Consider the following 25,034-nt stretch of genomic DNA (forward strand, 5'->3'; position numbering starts at 1 on the left):
GAGCCAGGAAGGAGATGACAGAAATTCTAGCATGTGTTAAATTGCAAAGTCCTCCCATGACGAATATAAAGGTTTGCTTTCTCATTTTCTAAGTGATTTTAACTGCACTATGAGACACACGGAACTTACAGTCAAGTGACAGAGAAATCTGCAAGTGAGAACTTCAGTGGCGAGCATGCCAATAGAGGTTCAGTTCAGTTCAGTCGCGCAGTCATGTCCGACTCTTTGCGACCCCATGAATCGCAGCACTCCAGGCCTCCCTGTCCATCACCAACTCCCGGAGTTCACTCAGATTCACGTCCATTGAGTCAGTGATGCCATCCAGCCATCTCATCCTCTGTCATCCCCTTCTCCTCCTGCCCACAATCCCTCCCAGCATCAGAGTCTTTTCCAATGAGTCCACTCTTCGCATGAGGTGGCCAAAGTACTGGAGTTTCAGCTTTAGCACCATTCCTTCCAAAGAAATCCCAGGGCTGATGATCTTCTGAATGGACTGGTTGGATCTCCTTGCAGTCCAAGGGACTCTCAAGAGTCTTGTCCAACACCACAGTTCAAAAGCATCAATTCTTCGGCGCTCAGCCTTTTTCACAGTCCAACTCTCACATCCAGGTTTGGGGACAATAACTGGGTCAGTTGTATTCAAAACAAATTCTTTAAAATGTTTTTTTACTGAAGTCTAGTTGAAAGACACTGTTGTGTTAATTACTGTTGTACAGTAAAGTGACTCAGTTATATGTACATACATTTTTTTCATATTCTTTTCCATTATGGTTTACGTGGGACCGTATTGTTCACCATTCTATACGTACCAGTTTGCATCTGCTAACCCCAAACTTGGAATCCATGCCTCTTTCCCATCACTATCCCTCTGCAGCCACCCGTCTATTCTGTGTCCCTGTTTCTGCTCCATAGGCAGGTTCATCTGTGTCATATTTTAGATCCCACATATAAGTGAGATCATACGTTATTTGTCTTTCTCTTTCTGATTTACTTAGTATGATAATCTTTAGGCCCATCCATGTTGCTGCAAATGGCATACTTTCATTCCCTTTTATGACTGAGGAGCATTCCACTGTATATATATGCACCACATCTTTATTCATCTGTTGGTGGACATTTTGGCTGTTTCCATGTCTTGGCTACTCTAAACAGTGCTGCTGCGAACAGAGGGGTGCATCTATCTTCTTTAGAATTATAGTTTCGTCTGGCTTATAAGGCCAGAAGTGGATGATATGGTGGTTCTATTTTTAACAAAACAATGTTTCTTATTCTTATTGGTAACTTTTTATGACTAGCATTGTAAACTGTAATTCTGCATTAACAAAAAGTCAAATATCACAGTGAACATCTGTTGCTTTTCAGCTGCCAGAGTTCACGTCCCTTCTTCTGATAACAGCATCCTAATTTCATTCTAGGGAATCATTTGTCACCACTGTGTGGACTCCTCAAACTATAACTTAAGGTGCCAGGTACTTTTCTTGCCAACCATCAGGGCAGGACACTCACTCCTGGATTTTGAATCTTGACTGAAAAGAGCAAAAGAAAGGCAACAAGAAGTCAGAGCTCTCTTATTTCTGTGGCGTCACCCAGAAAAGGCAGCAAGGAGTGAAGTGTCTCCTATCTAAAGTCTCACAGCTGGCACAGTTCTGGCCTCTTCTCAGCCCAGTACTCCAACTTGCCAACTGATTCTATGATTAGGCCAATTATCTTCTACTTGAGTCAAATTCTGCTATTTGCAACCCCCAAAATCTGGCTGATAAAAGTATCTAAAATTTTATATAAGCCATCTCTTTTTTCCTAATTATGACACAAACTAATCACAGAACTCAGACACACCAAAAAAGCCCCCATAATACTCATTATTCTATAAGCCAGATACAACTAACATTAACATTCTAGTGTTTCTATCTACTCATGTCCTAAATATGTATGTGCATGTACTGCTTTTAAAAATAAATGAGTAACCATAAGAGAAACAGAGTGACTTACACCACACAAAAGAAGCTTTAAGATAAAGACGTATTACCAAGACAAAGAGGGACATTTCGTATTATTAAAAGGCTTAATATCCAAAATTTAAAAATAAAACCAAGAAAACAATTCCATTTATGATAGTATCAAAAATAAATGTTAGGAATAAATTTAATTAACTCAAACCAGTTCTTCTAAAAGTGATAAAGCAGTTCTGTCAACATGGAAAAAGATATTAAAAGAAAATGATTTTTGGTAGCTGATTGGAGAACTTAAACATCTGGCCTCATCCCTTCCTTGAGGAAACCATTTTCAATCAATTGTTATTAGTTCTAAGGATTGTTTCATGGCTGTAACTAATACACTCATGCCACTAGAGTTATTAACTTTCGATATTACCTTCTGATTCCCCACTACACAGATGCGGCTCTAACACACCACCCCCTTCCACCCCAGATCCTCCCAGTTTCTTATACTTAAAAACAGCAGTTTTGTTTCTCTGTAAATTTGTGATGTATTTATTTAAACCTGTGTTTCTTGTTCCATCAATTCGGACAGTATCTCTGCTTTGTAAGATACTTTGTCTACCTTCACCCATTCCTCGCACCCAAATGAGTTTTGAGATTCATGTGAATGAGATAATACAGTATTTGTCTTTCTCCAATATATCTCACTTAACACAATGCCCTCAAGGCCTCTCTGTTGTTGCAAATGGCAGGATTTTCTTTTTTTAAATAGCTGAATAATATTCCATTGCAGTGTGTGTGTATATATATATACACATACACAAACACACATATCACATTTTCTTTATTCATACAGGTTATTTTCAAGTCTTGGTCACAGTAAATAATGCTGCAGTGAACACAAAGTACAGATATCTTTTTGAGTTAGGACTTCTGTTTCCCTCAGATAAACACCCAGAAGTAGAACTGCTGGATCATACGGTAGTCCTATTTTTAATTTCTGAGGCCCCTCCATACTGTTTTCTACAGAGGCTGCACCAACTATTGCACCCTGCCAATAGTGCGCTGCTGCTGCTGCTAAGTCCCTTCAGTCATGTCCGACTCTGTGCGACCCCATAGACGGCAGCCCACCAGGCTCCCCCGTCCCTGGGATTCTCCAGGCAAGAACACTGGAGTGGGTTGCCATTTCCTTCTCCAATGTATGAAAGTGAAAAGTGAAAGTGAAGTTGCTCAGTCGTGTCCGACTCTTTGCAACCCCCATGGACTGTGGCCCACCAGGCTTCTCCGCCCATGGGATTTTCCAGGCAAGAGTACTGGAGTGGGGTGACAGTGCCTTCGCTGACTAATAGTGCACAAGGGTTCCCTTTTTTCCACATCCCTGCCAACACTTACTGTTTCTTATATCCGTAATAACAGCCATTCTAATAGATATGAGGTGACAGTTCATTGTGGTTTTGATTTATATTTCCCTGATGATTACTAACGTTGAGGAACCTTTTAATGTACCTGGTGGCCATATGAGTATCTTTTGTAAAAAATGTCTATTCAGATCCTCTATCCATTTTAAAACAAGATTTTTTTAAACTTTTTTTTCCGGTTATGTGAATATTTTGTTTTGGATATTAACCCCTTATCATATATATGATTTACAAATAATTCTCTCCCATTCTATAGGTTGCCCTTTCATCTTGTTGATGGTTTCTTTTGTTTTTGGCGCCAAATTCAAAAACATCACCAAAATGAATGGCAAGGAGCTTATCAACCATGTTTTTTTCCCTCGAAGTTCCATGGTTTCAGGTCTTATTTTAAAGTCTTTAATCCATTTTGAGTCAATTTTTGTGTGTGGTGTAAGACAGTGGTCCAGTTTCATTCTTTTGCATATAACTGCCCACTTTTCAATATCATTAATTGACTACACTGTCCTTTGCCAATTGTATATTCTTAGCTGCTTAACGGTAAATTCATTGACCGTGTGTGTATATCAGTTCAGTTGTTCAGTCGTGTCCGACTCTTTGTGACCCCATGGACTGCAGCACACCAGGCTTCCCTGTCCATCACCAACTCCCAGAGTTTACTCAAACTCATGTCCATTGAGTAGGTGATGCCATCCAACCAACTCATCCTCTGTCATCCCCTTCTCCTCCCGCCTTCAATCTTTTCCATCAGGGTCTTTTCCAATGAGTTGGTTCTTTGTATCAGGTGGCCAATGTACTGGAGTTTCAGCTTCAACATCAGTCCTTCCAATGAATATTCAGGACTTCCTTTAGGATGGACTGGTTGGACCTCTGTGCAGTCCAAAGGACTCTCAAAAATCTTCTCCAACACCACATTCAAAAGTATCAGTTCTTCGGCGCTCAGCTTTCTTTATAGTCCAGCTCTCACATCCACACATGACTACTGGAAAAACCACAGCTTTGACTAGATGGACCTTTGTTGGCAATGTCCCTGCTTTTGAATATGCTATCTAGGTTGGTCACAACTTTTCTTCCAAGGAGCAAGCGTCTTTTAATTTCATATGTGTGTGTGCATATATATATATATATATCTGTGGGCTTATTTTTGGGTTCTCTATTTTCTGTTCCGCTAATCTATGTACCTTGTTTTATGTCAATACTGTACTGTTTTGATTCTTATGCATGTATGCTCAGCCATGTCCAACTCTTTGTGACCCCATGGACATAGCCTACCAGGCTCCTCTGTCCATGAAATTTCCCAGGCAAGAATACTGGAGTGGGTTGCCATTTCCTACTCTTTGCAACTCAGGGACTGAACTCACATCTCCTGTGTCTCCTGCACCAGCAGGGAGATTTATTACCACTGGGCCACCTGGGGAGCAATTTTGCTTCCTACATATTTGTGATATAGTTTGAAATCAGGAAGTGTGGCACCGCTAGCCTTGTTCTTTTTTCTCAAGATTGCTTTGAGTATTCAGGATCTGCTGTGGTTCCATACAAATTTTAGCACTGTTTAATCTATAAAAATTGCCATTGGAATTCTGATAGAAACGGCATTAAAGCTTCTTTGGGCATTATGGACATTTTAACAATACTGATTCTGCCAATGCGTGAGCACAAAGTATCTTTCCATTTATTTGTGTCTTCTCAATATATTTCATCCATGTAGTTTTCAGCATACGAATGAGTCTTTTGCCTTCTTGGTTAAATTTACTCCTAGGTATTTCATTCGTTTTGATGCAATTATTTTAAGTGAAACTTAAATTCTCTTATAATTTGTAATTAGTATACAGAAACACAACAGATTTTTGGATACTGGTTTTGTATCCTGATACTTAACTGAATTAGGTGAATAGTTCTAACAGCTATTTTAGTGGAGTCTTTAGGGTTTTCTATAATATATGTTGTGTCATTGGCAAATAGAGAACATTTTACTTCTTCTCTTTCAAACTGGATACCTTTTATTTCTTTTCTTCTCTAACCACTCTGGCTAGGGACTTCCAGTACTATGTTAAATAAGTGGTGTGAGTGGGCATCCTCATCTCATTCATTATCTTAGAGGAAAAGCTTTGTTTTTCGCAGTTGAGTAAGACATACAGGTTGTGGTCATAATACAGCCTTTGTTATGCTGTGGTATATTCCCTCTCCATCCGATTTATTGAGTGTTTTCATTATGAATGAATGTTAAATTATGTCAATGCTTTTTCTGCATCTACTGAAATAATCATATGATTTTTATCCTTCCTTGTTACTGCATTATATCACAATGATTGATTTGCAGATTCTGAATCATCCTTGTGTCCCTGGAATAATCTGATCATGGAGTATGAACCTTTTAATGTATTGCTAGGTTTGGTTTGCTGACATTTCGTTGAGGATTTTTTTTATCTATGTTCATCAGGGATACTGGCCTGCAATTTTCTTGTGGCATCCTTGTCTGGTTTTGGATGAGGAAATGCTCGCCTTGTAAAATGAGACTGGAAGTGGTCCCATCTGTACTGATGTTTTTGGGAAGAGTTTGAGAAGGACTGATATTAACTCTTCTTTAAATGTTTGGTAGAACTCACCAGTAAAGCTATCTAGGCCTGAATACTGATAGACTTTTACAGTTAAAATTTAAAAACAATGCTTAAATTACTTCTGGGTAGACAAAGATGCCACACATAAAAAGAAAACTACAGGCCAATATCACTGATGAACACAGATGCAAAAATCCTCAACAAGTCTGGCAAACAGAATCCAACAAACAACATTAAAAAGATCATACATCATGACCAAGTGGGCTTTATCCCAGGGATGCAAGGATTCAATATCTGCAAATCAATCAATGTGATACACCACATTAACAAACTGAAAGATAAAAACCATATGATTATCTCAACAGATGCAGAGAAAGCCTTTGACAAAAGTCAACACCCATTTATGATAAAAACTCTCAAGAAAGCAGGCACAGAAGAAAAATACCACAACATAATAAAGGCCATATATGATAAACCCACAGCAAACATTATCCTCAATGGTGAAAAACTGAAAGCAAAGAATTATCTCAAAAATATACAAGCAGCTCATGCAGCTCAATACCAGAAAAATGATCCAATCAAAAATGGGCCAAAGAACTAAACAGACATTTCTCCAAAGAAGACATACAGATGGCTCAAAAACACATGAAAAGATGCTCAACATCACATTATTAGAGAAATGCAAATCAAAACCACAGTGAGGTACCATCTCATGCCAGTCAGAATGGCTGCCATCAAAAAGTCTACAAACAAATGCTGGACAGGGTGTGGAGCAAAGGGAACCCTCTTACATTGTTGGTGGGAATGCAAACTAGTACAGCCACTATGGAGAAGAGTGTGGAGATTCCTTAAAATACTGGAAACACAACTGCCATATGACCCAGCAATCCCACTCCTGGGCATATACACTGAGGAAACCAGAATTTAAAGAGACACATGTACCCTAATGTTCATCGCAGCACTGTTCACAATAGCTAGGACATGGAAGCATAGGCTGTATATTGTCACCCTGCTTATTTAACTTACATGCAGAGTATATCATGAGAAACGCTGGGCTGGAAGAAGCACAAGCTGGAATCAAGATTACCAGGAGAAATATCAATAACCTCAGATATGCAGATGACACCACCCTTATGGCAGAAAGTGAAGAAGAACTAAAAAGCCTCTTGATGAAAGTGAAAGAGGAGAGTGAAAAAAGTCTGCTTAAAGCTCAACATTCAGAAAACGAAGATCATGGCATCTGGTCCCATCACTTCATGGGAAATAGATGGGCAAACAGTGGAAACAGTGTCAGACTTTTATTTTGGGAGGCTCCCAAATCACTGCAGATGGTGATTGCAGCCATGAAATTAAAAGACGCTTACTCCTTGGAAGGAAAGTTATGACCAACCTAGGCAACATATTCAAAAGCAGAGACATTACTTTGCCAACAAAGGTCTATCTAGTCAAGGCTATAGTTTTTCAGTGGTCATGTATGGATGTGAGAGTTGGACTGTGAAGAAAGCTGAGCACCGAAGAATTGATGCTTTTGAATTGTGGTGTTGGAGAAGACTCTTGAGAGTCCCTTGGACTGCAAGGAGATCCAACCAGTCCTTCTGAAGGAGATCAGCCCTGGGATTTCTTTGGAAGGACTGATGCTAAAGCTGAAACTCCAGTACTTTGGCCACCTCATGCGAAGAGTTGACTCAATGGAAAAGACTCATGCTGGGAGGGATTGAGGGCAGGAGGAGAAGGGGACGACAGAGGATGAGATGGCTGGATGGCATCACGGACTCGATGGACGTGAGTCTGAGTGAACTCCAGGAGTTGGTGATGGACAGGGAGGCCTGGCGTGCTGCAGTCCATGGGGTCGCACAGAGTTGGACACGACTGAGTGACTGAACTGACAGGATATAACCACTATGCTGCTGCTGCTACTGCTAAGTCGCTTTAGTCGTGTCCGACTCTCTGCGACCCCACAGACGACAGCCCACCAGGCTCCCCCGTCCCTGGGATTCTCCAGGCAAGAACACTGAAGTGGGTTGCCATTTCCTTCTCCAATGCGTGAAAGTGAAGTCGCTTAGTCGTGTCTGACGCTACTTCAAATACAAATACAACTAATGAGACAGCAACAAAAATTCAATCTAATCATAAAGTACATTAATATCATGGATCTATAACTACTAAATAAAAACTTAGCAACCGTGGTTTGATATATTCAACTCACTTTTGGAAAGGAAGCGAGTTAGAATCAAATACAAAACGAATGCCTGAATATCTGGTATTAAATGCCCCACAGGACTCTTAAAATGTAAAGGAACAAAGCAATTCTTTGTCCTCTCCCTTTAACCACTCGACTAACTCTTATTCAACTATTACTCTCTGTGACGCCCTTCTGGAATTTTCCAGACAGTGACTTGGCTTCTCTCCTCCTGTATGCAAGGGCATGTTGTCGACCACACTTCAAGGCAGACACTCTAGCTTGGCTTATCTAAAGTCTAGTACAGCCCCCCTTTTTTTCTGTGCTTTCCTCCCCTACAGAGAAGAAACTGAATCCCCAGACTCCCTTAAAGCTGCAGGCGGCCCTCTGGCACACAGCTGGCCTCTCCTGTGGACAGCTTTCTTTCTCCATAAAGCCCCAGGGACGAGAGAATCCTCAGGACGAGTTGTCCTGAGACAGTAAGGACTAGGGGAAAGGACAAGGGGAGCCAGTCATTCAGCCCTGGACTGTCATACCTGCAGGCCACTTTTCCTTTGAGATGTAACTGACACAGAACATGACACTAGGTGCACAATATGATGATCTGACACATGGGTGTACTGCACAATGACCACCACAATAAGACGAGTCAGTATCTATCACTACACAGAGTTACAGAGTCTTTCCCTCAGGATGAGAACTTGTAAGATTTACTCTCTTAATAACTTTCAGATGCATAATTCAGTATTGTTAACTATAGTTACTATGTTTTATGTTACATCCCCAGGACTTGTTTATCTGATAATTTTAAGCTTGTATCTTTTGAACCCTCCCACCTCTGGCAACCATCAACATCATTTGTTCTCTGTATATGTGAGTTCTGTTTTAGATTTCACATGTAAATAAGATCATATGGTATTTTTCTCTGACTTATTTCATTCAGCATAATGCCTTCAAGGTCCCTCCATGCTGTCACAAATTTTGGAAAGGATATACTGTACAATACAGGGAATATAGCCAATATTTTATAATAACTATAAATGGAATATAATCTTAAAAAATTGTGAATCACTGGATGGACCTAGAGATTATCCTAAATAATTCAAGTCAAAGACAAACCATTATATGGTATCACTTACATGTGGAATCTGAAAAACAGTACAAATGAACTTATATATAAAACAAAAACAGATTCACAGACGTAGAAAACAAATTTGTGGTTACCAAAGTGGAAGGGGAGGGGAGGGATAAGCTGTAACAGATGCGTACTACCATATATAAACAAGGGTTTATATTCAGTATCTTATAATAACCTATAATGGAAAAGAATTTTAAAAGAACAGATATACACATATATATGTATAATCTCATCATTTTTCTGTACACTTGAAACAAACACAATATTGTAAATCAACTATACTTCACTAAAAAAAATATACTATACACCTGTAACTTATACAACATTGTACAGCTACACTTCAAAAAAAAAAAAAAAAAAATCAAGCAGGTGGTGTGGATCCCAATTCTACCCTGAAGTAGCTGTGTGACTTTAGGCAATCCTTAACCTCTCTGCAGATGTTTTATTTGCTTTACAATCTGTAAATAAAATGGTAAGGCTTACATGACCTCTGCAAAGTCCTCCATCAAAAATTCTGTTAATCTCTCTTAAAAATAAAGAGTTAAATAGTGGAATATTATTCAGCCACAAAAGGGGAAGCCACTTTCTTGTTTAAATCTCTGTAGCAGGAGTTTTGTTACAGTTGAACTCCACTTCTCTTAAGAGTGTTTGTCACAGTCTTTAATTATCTGCTAACTGTGTTTTATTATTGGCTGTGAAGTCACAGGTGGCGGTTTAGTCGCTCAGTCATGTTCCACTCAGACAATCCTGTGGACTGCAGTCTGTCAGGCTCCCCTGTCCATGGAATTCTCTAGGCAAGAATACTGGAGTGGGTTGTCATTTCCTTATCCAGGGGATCTTCCCAACCCAGGAATCAAACCCGGGGAAGTCATAGGACCAGGTATTAAATCTGTCTTTGCTAACTTCAGGACCATGGACCCTGTCTGCCTCTCTAAACAATGTGCTAAACAAGCAACAGGAAATGGCATGTATGAACAACAATACTTGCGAGGACTTCTAATTTTTGTGGTGGGCTGTGTTGCTATTTTAACCTTTTAGTTTGAAAAATAAAAAATAAAAAACTGATTCTTATAACCTCAATTAACTCTTACAGAGAAAAGTAGCCACTCCAACCTATTTACATAACAAAACCTAACAAATGAAGCCCCTTCTCCACCCCCGGAGCAATGAGACACAGTCTATGTTTCACTGTACTTCTCATTTGGAGACAGTGACTACAGTTCATTTTCTGCTGCATGTATAATGATCTTGGATTTGTTCTTATGTTATAGCTCTGGTGTCAAAGTAGTGGGGCTTGAATCCTCATTCTCCTAATGAGCTGTGCGATCCTGGGAAAGCTTCCCAATGCTTGGTGCCTCAGTTTCCCCATCTGTAAAATGGGGGATTAAAAATCGTACCCACTTCATTGGGATTACTGTGATTAAATGAATCAATATACGTAAAGCACTTAAACGACATTTCTTAGGTATAAGTACTATTTTAACTAGGAGCTAATTCATTTACCTTCTCATCAACTCTATGTGGTAAGTACTAGCCCCATGTCTCAGAAGAGAACATTCAGGCTGAGACGATGAGGAATTTATTTAAAGCCACAGTTATTAAGGAGAACTGAAAGCCAAACTTGGAGGTGTGTGACATCACAGCACACACTTTATGTCACTAACAAACTATCTATCAATGCACTCCAGTCAGAGCTAAATAGGTTAAAAAAAAAAAAAAAAAGCTTACAAAGGACATAGTTGTGGATGAGATTTGTAAGGTGTATCAAAACAGTATAACAACTGGTTTCTACAGTCTCTGGGGGGTACTATTCTAGCTATATCAAGCCTGCTAGCTCTTTCCTCATGTTTCTTAAAATAAGGCAATTCAGAAAAGGTATTGCTCAGTTCTTTGCAGGTCACTAGTCCTAAAATTTTTTGAAACTAAACTTGCCTATGTTACATGGGAAAGAACTCTGGGGGTTAAAGCAATAATCAATAATATGTGTGCTTTGAGAATATGCAAAACTGTTTAGATTTTACCAGGAGTAGAATAGTGAGTAATTTGAGTAAAAAAATGTTTCTACCTACCACACATCTACTTAAGCTGAAAAGGGGTTGACCTCTAAGCCCTTCTATCTTGATTCTCAATTCAAGCAGCAGAATCTGTACCACAGACAACTCTTTTAACAATGCTGCTATTTGAGAGGGATATTCAAATTTTATTACCAACCGGCTGCTTGAGTTTTTTCAAGTACAGCACAGAAAACATATTGAGCAAAATTTTCAGCATTATCAGGTAAGGTGCTTTTCTAATATTAGCAGTTTTAGTACTTTTTATTCTCTACAGCAGTTGTACATAAGATGTTAATCATTTTAACTTCCTGTTTATAAAAGGAAGGCCATTGAGTAAATCTGTCTTTCACTCATTTATCCACACAATGAACATAGAGTGGTCTGAATCAGCTGTGCATCAGAGTTGCACAAACATCAGTGGTTACATATTTCTCTTGAAAGGTTACAGGAGACGTCCTAAGGAGGTAAATTCTGTGACACAGTGTAAAGCAGAGAAATAACAGAAAACAAAAGAGCCAAGTTTATTCTGGACTTTTCTTTCTCAGATATAGCTTAGTATGCTGTCTCTACCAACAAATGAATTTATAATAACAAGTATATTGTCAGTTTGATTCTGTAATAATAAAACAGTAATTATGTTTAAAAACTCATTAAATTTTATAAGATTTGTGATTCTCTCATGCTAAGGTGCCTTTTCTCTTTGTTTAAAAGAATTCTTATTTAATAGAAGTTGAGTGGTCATTTTTAATAGCAGTATATCGCATATAAGGGACAGAGTATAAACATACACTAGAGTAATGAATGCTTATCTGTCTGAATTCTAAATGATAGTAAACTTAAATGTTACTTTGATGTTAAGTATTTCCCTTTTCCCCACAATACCCTAGAGTGGATTATTTAGAAACAGTTTTCTTAACAAGACTTCTTAAAATCTTTTATTATCAAGAGAATTACATAAATTATAAAGAATTTTAGTAAGTATAAATATAGAAATCTGATATATATATTAAATACTATATACTAGAGGAAATGTTAATATTAGAGGAAATGTCTAGCCTGATAGTGTATTAATGTTATAGGCAAACAATTACTTCTCACAGAGAACTGTTTTTTTTAACCACACAGAAATTAGATGCTGCCAAATTATATGTAACTGTGAAAAATAAATGAAATTTAGACTTACAAATATCCATCAGCTATAACATAGTTCAAGAGTACCATTTTGTGATTAACTCTCTTCTACATAATGTGTGCCTGCAACATTACTATTATTCAGGCATTTGCGATTTTAGTCAGGAAGTCAGTAATATTTTTATACATCTTTTAAATATCTTTTATTTCAAAAGTTTCCTTTTAAGATTTTTTTCAGGCAAAAAAAATCTTATTCAACTGTGAGATAATTACAATTTAAAATGACAGGTGCTTAGATGGTCTGTTTTTGCTTTCATAACATTAGGTCAAGGTCTGTTAGGTTTGGTCTTTTTAGTGACTGTGGGGCTGCTGCCACTTCTGTTTCATACCCTCACACGGGCTTAAAGACTACTCTAGTTCCCCAGGATGCTTCTGGAGCCTGAATTTTGAATCTGTTTCATCTGTCTCCTTTCACCAGTTTTACCACTGTTTCTGAGGTACTCTGGATTTGGTGAGTACCAGGAGTTTTGTTCACATTCCTTGAATCTTCTTTAGTATTATTTAGCAGTTCTATAGTTTTAGCTTATATTTTTAAATATTCATGTTGATTTTATATTTCAATAATTGTTTTTATTCACGTAGTAATTTCTTGTGTATCCATTTTTACATCTCAGTCTTCTCCTTTGGGTTTGTTTTTTCACTTGTTTGTTGCTCCAGGGTGCTGACCACTTCTGGGCTTCAAGCTGCCTTGGATCGACTCGTAACTTGCAACAGTCCTCTCTTGCTTATGTTTGGGAATGCTGCCTTCTTCAGCTTCATCTCACCTGTTTTCTGTCTCTCAAGGATAATTTATTGTCTCATAAATCCCATCTTATGGTTTAAAGCAGATGTCGATTCATTTATTTTAAAAAATCTCTTTTCTATTATCAGAGGGTTAAAGGGGGATACCCTGGCACATGCTCAGACCTCGGTCTTGAAGTGAAAGGCTCACAAGTGTTGATCTCTACATTTTTTTCAATCATGAGTTGTAACAATAAAAAATCAGGCCAAATAGCTTTTACCTGCAGAAGTATAATCATTTCTCATAATTGTCCATGATGGTAAGTCTGAAAAGGAACTCTCAAGGAGAAAGAACATGTGTGGAGTCATGTCTTGGAAAAAATCTTGATTCCATTACTTTCTGTTAGACTTTAGGAAGTTGTTTAACTTCCTTTATGGTCACCTTAAGTATTTGGAGATTTCATAAACAAAAGTTATATTTTCCATAGATGTTACCTTCCTTTTTGCCATATGGATAATAAAGAATTAAACATCTTTTATTCCTACTTGTGTCATAACTTCATCTTCTACTGCATTAAAATAAAAATTGTCCAGTAACTGGCACAGCTTGTTTTAATATAAAATCAAATCCCATAGTTTGATTTTATACATTCTAGCAACTTTTTTGTTTTTGTAATTTTTGTTTTTACGATTACCTGTGATCATATTGAGTTTTAAAATATTATTTTGGCTTTTCCCTTATGCTAATGATGTACCAGTGGAATAATATAGTTGACCCTCTGTGTAGCTGAAAATCCATTTGTAACTTATAGCTGGCTCTTCGTATCTGTGGTTCCTCCACATTTGTCGATTCACCCAACCATGCATCTTGCAGTATATTCAGCATTTACTACTGAAAAAAATCTGCATGTAAGTGTGCTGGTTCAATACAAACATTTGTTGTTCAAGAATCAGTTGTATATTAGAGCTGTCAATAAATCTGGAAAACTTCTAAAACTATGTACTTTCAAATGAATTCATAGTAATTGATAAGGATTCTAACGTTGATAAAAAGCAGGACAAACCAGATTACATAATATAACCTCTGACTGGACTTTAAATAAATGCACTGGAATAGCCTTATTTTAGTTAATTAAGGATTTTTGAAAGAGCACAATTTCCTCCTTTAAAAATTCTGTTAACAGAGCTACTGGGTATCCATTAAGAAGCTTATGCAAAAATAAAATCAACATAATTAATTCTGGGAAAAAACCCAACACCACATTGTATTACATTGCTTTAAAAAGGTAATATGTTGCTTTCAAAAACATAAAAAGAAAATCTTTCTTTCATCTAAAATAACAACTCTACATGGTTACAATTGGTTTGCCATCAAATAGCCACCACTGAATGTCACTAATTTAGCTACAAAAATTAAGGTTCAGATATAATGAAAGGACAAAATTACAGGCACAAATAAAATTAAAAACTACTTTAAAGTCAGGACTCAACTTATAACCGATAATTCAGCAATATAGTATATATCTATGAAGACCCTTCTGGGATAACATATAATGGCTTACAATACATTCAAATCAAGCCAGCTTTTCAGGAACTTATCTAAGTAGAAGATTTAAGGTCTTAATGACCTACAGCATAGTGTTTTGGGAATAAGAAATATGGAACAATGGTCTGCGCTCTTGCTATCTTAAGAGTAATCACTCCTTATTTTGTTTGTCCTAGGTGGAAAAAAGCTGAAGTTGAACGGTTCTGTGAAGACCTAAACGACCTTTTAGAACTAACACCCAAAAAAGATGTCCTTTTCATTATAGGGGACTGGAATGCAAAGTAGGAAGTCAAGAAACACCTGGAGTAACTGGCAAATTTGGCCTTGGAGTACAGAATGAAGCACGGCAAAGGCTAATAGAGTTTTGCCAAGAGAACAAACTGGTCATAACAAACACTCTTTTCCGACAACACAAAAGAAGACTCGACACATGGACATCACCAGATGGCCAACACTGAAATCAGATTTATTATATTCTTTGCAGCTAAAGACGGAGAAACTCTATCTAGTCAGCAAAAACAAGACCAGGAGCTGACCGTGGCTCAAATCATGAACTTCTTATTGCCAAATTCAGACAAAAATGGAAGATACTAGGGGAAACCACTAGACCATTCAGGTATGACCTAAATCAAATCCCTTATGATTATACAGTGGAAGTGAGAAATAGATTTAAGGGACTAGATCTGATAGAGTGTCTGATGAACTATGGATGGAGGTTCATGACACTGTACAGGAGACAGGGATCAAGACCATCCCCATGGAAAAGAAATGCAAAAAAGCAAAATGGCTGTATGAGGAGGCCTTATAAATAGCTGTGAAAAGAAGAGAAGCAAAAAGCAAAGGAGAAAAGGAAAGATATAAGCATCTGAATGCAGAGTTCCAAAGAAGAGCAAGAAGAGATAAGAAAGCCTTCCTCAGCAATCAGTGCAAAGAAATAGAGGAAAACAACAGAATGGGAAAGACTAGAGATCTCTTCAAGAAAATTAGAGATACCAAGGGAACATTTCATGCAAACATGGGCTCGATAAAGGACAGAAATGGTATGGACCTAACAGAAGCAGAAAAGATATTAAGAAGAGGTGGCAAGAATACACAGAAGAACTGTACAAAAAAGATCTTCATGACGCAGATAATCATGATGGTGTGATCATTCACCTAGAGCCAGACATCTTGGAATGTGAAGTCAAGTGGGCCTTAGAAAGCATCACTATGAACAAAGCTAGTGGAGGTGATGGCATTCCAGTTGAGCTATTCCAAATCCTGAAACATGATGCTGTGAAAGTGCTGCACTCAATATGCCAGCAAATTTGGAAAACTCAGCAGTGGCCACAGGACTGGAAAAGGTCAGTTTTCATTCCAACCCCAAAGAAAGGCAATGCAAAAGAATGCTCAAACTACCGCACAACTGCACTCATCTCACATGCTAGTAAAGTAATGCTCAAAATTCTCCAAGCCAGGCTTCAGCAATACATGAACCACGAACTCCCTGATGTTCAACCTGGTTTTAGAAAAGGCAGAGGAACCAGAGATCAAATTGCGAACATCCGCTGGATCATGGAAAAAGCAAGACAGTTCCAGAAAAACATCTATTTCTGCTTTATTGACTATGCCAAAGCCTCTGACTGTGTGGATCACAATAAATTGTGGAAAATTCTGAAAAAGATGGGAATACTAGACTACCTGACCCGCCTCTTGAGAAATCTGTATGCAGGTCAGGAAGCAACAGTTAGAGCTGGACATGGATCAACAGACTGGTTCCAAACAGGAAAAGGAGTAAGTCAAGGCTGTATATTGTCACCCTGCTTATTTAAGTTATATGCAGAGTACATCATGAGAAACACTGGGCTAGAAGAAGCACAAGCTAGAATCGAGATTGCCAGGAGAAACATCAATAACCTCAGATATGCAGATGACACCACCCTTATGGCAGAAAGTGAAGAGGAACTAAAAAAAGCCTCTTGATGAAAGTGAAAGAGGAGAAAAAGTTGGCTTAAAGCTCAACATTCAGAAAACGAAAATCATGGCATCTGGTCCCATCACTTCATGCGAAATAGATGGGGAAACAGCGGAAACAGTGACAGACTTTATTTTGAGGGGCTCCAAAATCACTGCAGATGGTGACTGCAGCCATGAAATTAAAAGACGCTTACTCCTTGGAAGGAAAGCTATGACCAACCTAGATAGTATATTGAAAAGCAGAGATACTACTTTGCCAATAAAGGTCCACCTAGTCAAGGCTATGGTTTTCCAGTAGTCATGTATGGATATGAGAGTTGGACTGTGAAGAAAGCTGAGTGCCGAGGAATTGATGCTTTTGAACTGTGGTGTTGAAGAAGACTCTTGAGAGTCCCTTGGACTGCAAGGAGATCCAACCAGTCCATTCTAAAGGAGATCAGTCCTGGGTGTTCATGGGAAGGACTGATGCTGAAGCTGAAACTCCAATACTTTGGCCACCTCATGCAAAGAGTTGACTCACTGGAAAAGACTTTGATGCTGGGAGGGATTGAGGGCAGGAGAAGGGGATGACAGAGGATGAGATGGCTGGATGGTATCACGGACTCGATGGGCATTAGTGTGAGTGAACTCCGGGACTTGGTGACGGACAGGGAGGCCTGGCATGCTGTCATTCACGGGGTTGCAAAGAGTTGGACACGACTGAGCAACTGAACTGAACTCAGGTGGAAAGAAAGGCTCATCACAAAGAAATACAGTTCTGATCTACAGTTTGAGATCTGACTACAAAGAAGGAGCTGGCTTAGGGGTACCTCATTTGGTAAATGACCAGAGCCCTAAGCTAAAAGAGGATCCCATGGAGGTTTTTATTTTCAGAGAACAAAATCCCTTGGCTAGGTACAAAAGGTCACAGAAAGAGGGAGAAAAAGGAGGAGGAGTAGTCATTCATTTCTTGTTTTTATTCTGACTTATTAATTTATAATTGATATAATTTATAGTTTAATAACAATTTAAGGTATACAACAAAATGATATGTGTATGTACTGTGAAATGGTTACCCCAATAAGTTTAAATAAAAATCACCTCACATAGTTTAAACTTTTTCCTCTGAGAGCTTTTAAGCTCTAAGCAACTCTCAAATATAATATAGTATTGCCGCTTCTTTGCTCTACACTCAGAAGACATATTGAGGTGGGAGAATTAAGCCAACCCTGAGGAAGAGAGCTGAGAGATACACACAAAGAAATCAGATGCTGGTCATGTTGCTTAAACCCACGGACAAGCTGTGCCTCAACCTAGAACTATGTGAGTCAACATGATCTCTTTTATTGCTTGAGCCTGTCTAAGCTGGGTTTAGTTACTTTCAATAGAGAGTCCTAACCAATAAAATATTACAATTAAATAAATCTTTCATGAATTGTAAACTAGTATTTGTAGCCTGTGACAACCAGTTTTTAACATAATACAAAAACATTCCCCCAAGGCTGAAATTATCCATAGTTCTCAAAGGTTCTTTTTAATCTTTACATGGGTGTGGGGGACAGGAAGACAGGAGATACAGTGGCTGGAAATCTTCATGACCACATCCTACCAAAGATGCTGCATCCATTACAGTGGCAAAGAATAATGTGTTCCTTTATTTTGGCTTTTTAAATCAGTGTGGTATATAATATCTAAAAATTACCCCAAACCTCCCAACTCTCCAAAACTTGCAAAAACCACCACCACCACACACTTTAAGAAGTCTGGTATTTGTGCTGAAGGTATGGGTAAAACCCACTAATTTTAAAGGACCTGGATTAACTGCTTTCAGATAGTACCTTTGAAAAGTTGTCAATAAAGTGTTGGGACAAAAGTACTACTTTCTTTCCCAATGTTCTCCAAATCCTACTGAAACTGAATCTATGAAGCATAAAATCCTCTTTAGTCTTAAGCATAATAAAAGCTACTATTTTTTGACTATTATGATGTGTCAGGTACTGTGCAAAATGCTTCATATATATTTACTCATTTTATTTCTAATTCTTTCTTGCTTCTTTTAGCAGGACTTATTTGAAAATTCCAAATTAAACATTATGAACATTTTCCAGAATATGGCCATGAAAAGATAATCTTGGGATTAATGTGAGTGCCTTATTTTATGACTATTTGTCTTCCAACATTTGCAGTTTCCATCTAATACAGTTAGAATGGCTGCAACTGACTGGTTAATTTCTAAGGCTGGACTCTGATCTTCATTTGAGAGCTTGTAATCAAAGACAAAACACTGGAAAACTCCAAATGTACCATGATCTCAATCACATCAAGAAACCAAATGACTTGGAGAGCCCTTACAGCAATCCTCAATAATCTTGCTCAGAAAGATCACTACATACAAAGAAGTTTACAAATGTCAAAGGCAAGGTTAATGAAAATGTGGTATGTGAATGTGGCACCAGTCTGCAAATTGTTACTAGCACAGGACAACATTTTAAGTACAATGTCTAGTTCAGCTAACTTAAAAAAAAAATTGCAAGATATTCTTGATGAAGGAGACTGTGTTGACTTATTTTCTAGCTCAGGCTCTTTACCCACCAAGAACCGGTAACAGCATGTGGATCGGCTCTTTCAAGTAACATTGCTCTAGACTTCAATTTTGGCTAATTTACCTCTAATTTTGGCTAATTTACCTCTAATTTTTCTGTTCCTGATGCCACACAAAATTTAAGTAAATTAATAACCAATTACTTGGTTATAAAACAATAGAAAAAGCAATAAAAATCAGCAATTGACCTCACCTTTGACAGAAGCAATTTCACGCAGGAAACATGACCTTCATAGACGGCAGACAGAAGAGGTGTGATATGATGTTTATCTGGAGCCTATGAAAGAATGAGATATAGATCACTTTACCCATTTTTCATTTCTTCCTTCTCTCTAGATCATTAAGGAATGCTTATAAATAATTGAAAATCAATGTTCTCCCATTTTTAGCCTCTTACAGAGCTGACAGAGGCCTAGGCTCACAAGCAGTTTCTCCTTAGAAGCCAGTGAAACAGAGGGAGCAGGACTTTGACCCCTGCTCAAATCTGGACTCTGGCATTTAACTGTGTGACTAGTTAGTTACTTAACCTCTCTGAGCCTCAACTCCCCACTATTGTAGGCACGCCAGTATGAAGAGGTAACAAATGCCCACAGTAGGGCCAGGTGACATGGCAGCCCCTGAGATGTGAAAAGTTCACCTCACTTGCTGTTATGGTTAGTTAAACATTTTTCTGAAACTCTGAAATGCAGAAGCTACAAAAGGCAAGAATCAAGAGATAACTGCTGCCTGACGGTTGTCCAAAAATCCACTTTTAGATTTTTCGTATGACTACAGGGCCTATCCTCCATTGGGTGATAGCCATTTGCCACCTACAGATAGTGCTAACTCTCAAAATACTTTAGAACATGAAAAGGAAGCATGAATCTATCTATCCCGTGTCCCCCACCCCCTAGTTTTATCAGTTTAAAAAAATAAACTTGTTCTGCTTATTTAAAAAAAAAAATCACAAACATGTACTTCTAAGCTACAGAAATCTGGAAAAATTTCAGACTATATTCTTAATTCACATGAGATTTCCACCAGTAACTATTTTACAAATCTACTGAAAACAACTACCCAAAAGCATACAACAGGAATCTTTTTTTCTAGAATGACAATGTTCTTTACATACATTAATATCTGCTCCTTTCAGCAGCAGAAATTCCAGGATTTCAAGCTGTCCACAATCTGCTGCATAATGAAGAGGCTTTCTTCCACCTTCTAGTGTCCGGTTGACATCTTCTCCCTTAGAAGCCAAATGAAAACAGTATTCCTAAGGATGGTAGACTGAAGAAAGGAAATGAGGCACCTGGTAGCATTACTTTCTTAAAGCTACAAGGGTTTCGTCAAAGAATTACATTTCCTGTCAAGTGAAAACAAGCAACCAAGAACTTGAAATTAAATTCCGCAAAATGGTTAGCACACAGTATGACTGCAATTCAAACCATTAGTTAAGCTGAAAACAATTAAAAAAATGCTAAATGTAATGAAATATATTACTGTGTTCCCTTTCTAAGGAATTTTAATCACCATGATGTCAAGATGTAACCAGCAAAGAAAAAATGTTGAGTTTAAATACTTAAGATTTTACACAGATCATATGACATGTATTTTAATACTTCAGAGAAAGCATCACTACTTTGATGGAGGCAGACATCACTATCAAAAGGTAATCAGTATTAGCTATTAAGAATTCATTTCATTCATTCATTCAAATTTAAGCTCTACTCTATGGTCAGCTCTGGACAGAGTGAACAATGGTAAACAAAATAAAAAATGGTTTGTGATTTCACAGAGCTTACCACCCAGTGTGGGAGGCAGATAGTAATCTAATAATCACATAATTAAACATACAGTTAATGGAGTTATGAGAATTAAAGTAACTGATCCATGCAAAGCACTGAAAATAAGGTGGTATAGCTAAAATTAGCAGATATATGGTTAGCTATTATTATAAGCTACCTATATAAATAAGTATTTATTTAAATACTGAGTCAAATCCATTACTCAGTATTTTCATTTTAAGGTTCAGTTCAATAGCTCTGCCATGTCCGACTCTTTGTGACCCCATGAATCACAGCATGCCAGGCCTCCCTGTCCATCACCAACTCCCAGAGTTCACTCAGACTCACATCCATCGAGTCAGTGATGCCATCCAGCCATCTCATCCTCTGTCGGCCCCTTCTCCTCATGCCCCCAATCCCTCCCAGCATCAGAGTCTTTTCCAATGAGTCAACTCTTCACATGAGGTGGCCAAAGTACTGGAGTTTCAGCTTTAGCATCATTCCTTCCAAAGAATCCCAGGGCTGATCTCCTTCACAATGGACTGGTTGGATCTCCTTGCAGTCCAAGGGACTCTCAAGAGTCTTCTCCAACACCACAGTTCAAAAGCATCAATTCCTCAGCACTCAGCTTTCTTCACAGTCCAACTCTCACATCCATACATGACCACTGAAAAACCATAGTCTTGACTAGGCGGACCTTTATTGGCAAAGTCGTATCTCTGCCTTTCAATATACTATCTAGTTTGGTCATAACTTTCCTTCCAAGGAGTAAGCGTCTTTTAATTTCATGGCTGCAATCACCATCTGCAGTGATTTTGGAGCCCCTCAAAATAAAGTCTGACACTGTTTCCACTGTTTGCCCATCTATTTCCCATGAAGTGATGGGACCAGATGCCATGATCTTCGTTTTCTGAATGTTGAGCTTTAAGCCAACTTTTTCACTCTCCTCTTTCACTTTCATCAAGAGGCTTTTTAGTTCCAAGGGTCATTATATAGATAAAGCATCTATTTTACAAACAATAAAATCATTGAATTCAAACAATTTGAAATCATAAAATATATAGAGGTATTTTTTTCCCTTAAGCAAAAAGTTTACCTCCAGGGTTTTACATCCTCCAGAAAGTATTAGCGTTATCATCTTGTTTTTCAAGGGCTGGTACATTAAAAAAAAAAAAAAAAAAAGGCATTCCAAGAGGTAAAACCACCTGCCTGTCACATCAGTGGAGGCCTCAGAGCATTAAGTCAGGAAACTAAATTACACACAGTGTTTCTGAGTTCCAGGCCTGATGTATGTTTTAAATATATTGTCTCTATGTCAAGAATTTAATCAAAAATAATTTTTCTCCTTTTTAATTCCTTGATGATAAAACAACCTTTTGCAGTTACGAGGACATGAGTAATTTACAGCAGTAACTTCTAATGGATTATTTATTCAAGTCATCTGAATGCAGAGTGCCAAAGAATATTAAGCAGAGATAAAGACTTCTTAAGTGAACAATGCAAAGAAACAGAAGAAACCAATAGAATGAGAAAGCCTAGAGATCTCTTCAATAAAATCAGAGATACCAAGGGAATATTTCATGCAAAGATGGGGACAATAAAGGACAGAAATGTATGGGCCTCACAGAAGCAGAAGATATTAAGAAGAGGTGGCAAGAATACACAGAACTGTACAAAAAAGATCTTCGCGACCCAGATAATCACGAGGGTACAATCACTTACTTACAGCCAGACATCCTAGAAGGCAAAGTCAAGTGGGTCTTAGGAAGCATCACTATGAACAAAACTAGTGGAGGTGATGGAATTCCAGTTGAGCTATTTCAAATCCTAAAAGATGATGCTGTGAGAGTGCTGCACTCAATATGCCAGCAAATTTGGAAAACTCAGCAGTGGCCACAGGACTGGAAAAGTCAGTTTTCATTTCAATTCCAAAGAAAGGCAATGCCAAAGAATGCTCAAACTACCACACAATTGCACTCATCTCACACACTAATAAAGTAATGCTCAAAATTCTCCAAGTCGGACTTCAACAGTATGTGAACCATGAACTTCCAGATGTTCAAGCTGGTTTTAGAAAAGGCAGAGGAACCAGAGATCAAATTGCCAACATCTGCTAGATCATCGAAAAAGCAAGACAGTTCCAGAAAAATATCTATTTCTGCTTTATTGACTATGCCAAAGCCTTTGACTGTGTGGATCACAATAAACTGTGGAAAATTCTGAGAGATGGGAATCCCAGACCACCTGACTTGCCTCTTGAGAAATCTGTATGCAGGTCAAGAAGCAACAGTTAGAACTGTACTGGTTCCAAATCGGGAAAGGAGTACGCCAAGGCTGTATATTGTCACCCTGCTTATTTAACGTATATGCAGAGTACATAATGAGAAACACTGGGCTGGCTGAAGCACAAGCTGGAATCAAGATTGCCAGGAGAAACATCAATGACCTCAGATATGCAGATGACACCACCCTTATGGCAGAAAGCAAAGAACTAAAGACTCTTGATGAAAGTAAAAGAGGAGAGTGAAAAAGTTGGCTTAAGACTCAACATTCAGAAAATGAAGATCATGGCATCTGGTCCCATCACGTCATGGGAAATAGATGGGGTAACAGTGGAAACAGTGACAGACTTTATTTTGGGGGCTCCAAAATCACTGCTGATGGTGATTGTAGCCATGAAATTAAAAGACGCTCATTCCTTGGAAGAAAAGTTATGACCAACCTAGACAGCATATTAAGAAGCAGCAACAGTACTTTGCCAACAAAGGTCCATCTAGTTAAAGCTATGGTTTTTCCAGTAGTCATGTATGGATGTGAGAGTTGGACTATAAAGAAAACTGAGCACTGAAGAACTGATGTTTTTGAACTGTGGTGTTGGAAAAGACTCTTGAGAGTCCCTTGGACTGCAAGGAGATCCAACCAGTCCATCACAAAGGAAATCAGTCCTGAATATTCATTGGAAGGACTGATGCTGAAGCTGAAACTCCAATACTTTGGCCACCTGATGCAAAGAACTGACTCATTGGAAAAGACCCTGATGCTGGGAAAAATTAAGGCGGGAGGAGAAGGGGATGACAGAGGATGAGATGGTTGGATGGCGTTACCAACAGGATGGACATGAGTTTGAGTAAACTCTGGGAGTTGGTGATGGACAAGGAAGCCTGCAGTGCTGCAGTCTATGGGGTTGCAAAAAGTCTTGACACAACTGAGCAACTGAACTGAACTGCTTCAATGACTGCATGAAAGCCTTTGACTGAGCAGATCACACAAACTGTAGAAAATTCTTCAAGAGATGGGATTACCAGACCACCTTACTTGCCTCCTGCGAGACCTGTATGCAGGTCAAGAAGCAACAGTTTGAACCAGACATGAACAATGAACAAACTGGTTCCAAATTGGGAAAGGAGTATGTCAAGGCTGAATATTGTCATCCTGTTTAACTTACAGGCAGAGTACATCATGCAAAATGCTGAGCTGGGTGAGGCACAAGCTGGAATCAAGATTGCCAGGAGAACTATGAATAACCTTAGATATGCAGATGTTCAGTTCAGGTCAGTTGCTCACTCGTGTCCGACTCTTTGTGACCCCATGAATCGCAGCACGCCAGGCCTCCCTGTCCATCACCAACTCCCAGAGTTCACTCAGACTCACATCCATCGAGTCGGTGATGCCATCCAGCCATCTCATCCTCGGTCGTCCCCTTCTCCTCCTGCCCCCAATCCCTCCCAGCATCAGAGTCTTTTCCAGTGAGTCAACTCTTCACATGAGGTGGCCAAAGTACTGGAGTATTCAGCTTTAGCATCATTCCTTCCAAAGAAATCTCAGGGCTGATCTCCTTCACAATGGACTGGTTGGATCTCCTTGCAGTCCAAGGGACCCTCAAGAGTCTTCTCCAACACCACAGTTCAAAAGCATCAATTCTTTGGTGCTCAGCCTTCTTCACAGTCCAACTCTCACATCCGTACATGACCACAGGAAAAACCATAGCCTTAACTA

General features: G+C 38.6%; 1 protein-coding gene across 4 annotated transcripts in view; it reads right to left on the reverse strand.

The window, feature by feature from the left end:
• The window catches only part of MTPN (myotrophin), a 133,400-nt gene that overhangs the window by 64,513 nt on the left and 43,853 nt on the right, over window positions 1-25,034 (reverse strand). For all 4 annotated transcript variants that reach the window (XM_060414889.1, XM_060414890.1, XM_060414891.1 and 1 more), the window contains 2 exons: window positions 20,387-20,500; window positions 19,469-19,552 (listed from right to left, as the gene is read on the reverse strand). In XM_060414889.1, the coding sequence (XP_060270872.1) occupies window positions 19,469-19,552; window positions 20,387-20,500 (198 nt within the window). The remainder of the gene's footprint in view (window positions 1-19,468; window positions 19,553-20,386; window positions 20,501-25,034) is intronic.

The sequence above is a fragment of the Ovis aries genome, chromosome 4, assembly GCF_016772045.2.
Source record: "Ovis aries strain OAR_USU_Benz2616 breed Rambouillet chromosome 4, ARS-UI_Ramb_v3.0, whole genome shotgun sequence".
NCBI classification, from domain to species: Eukaryota; Metazoa; Chordata; class Mammalia; order Artiodactyla; family Bovidae; genus Ovis; species Ovis aries.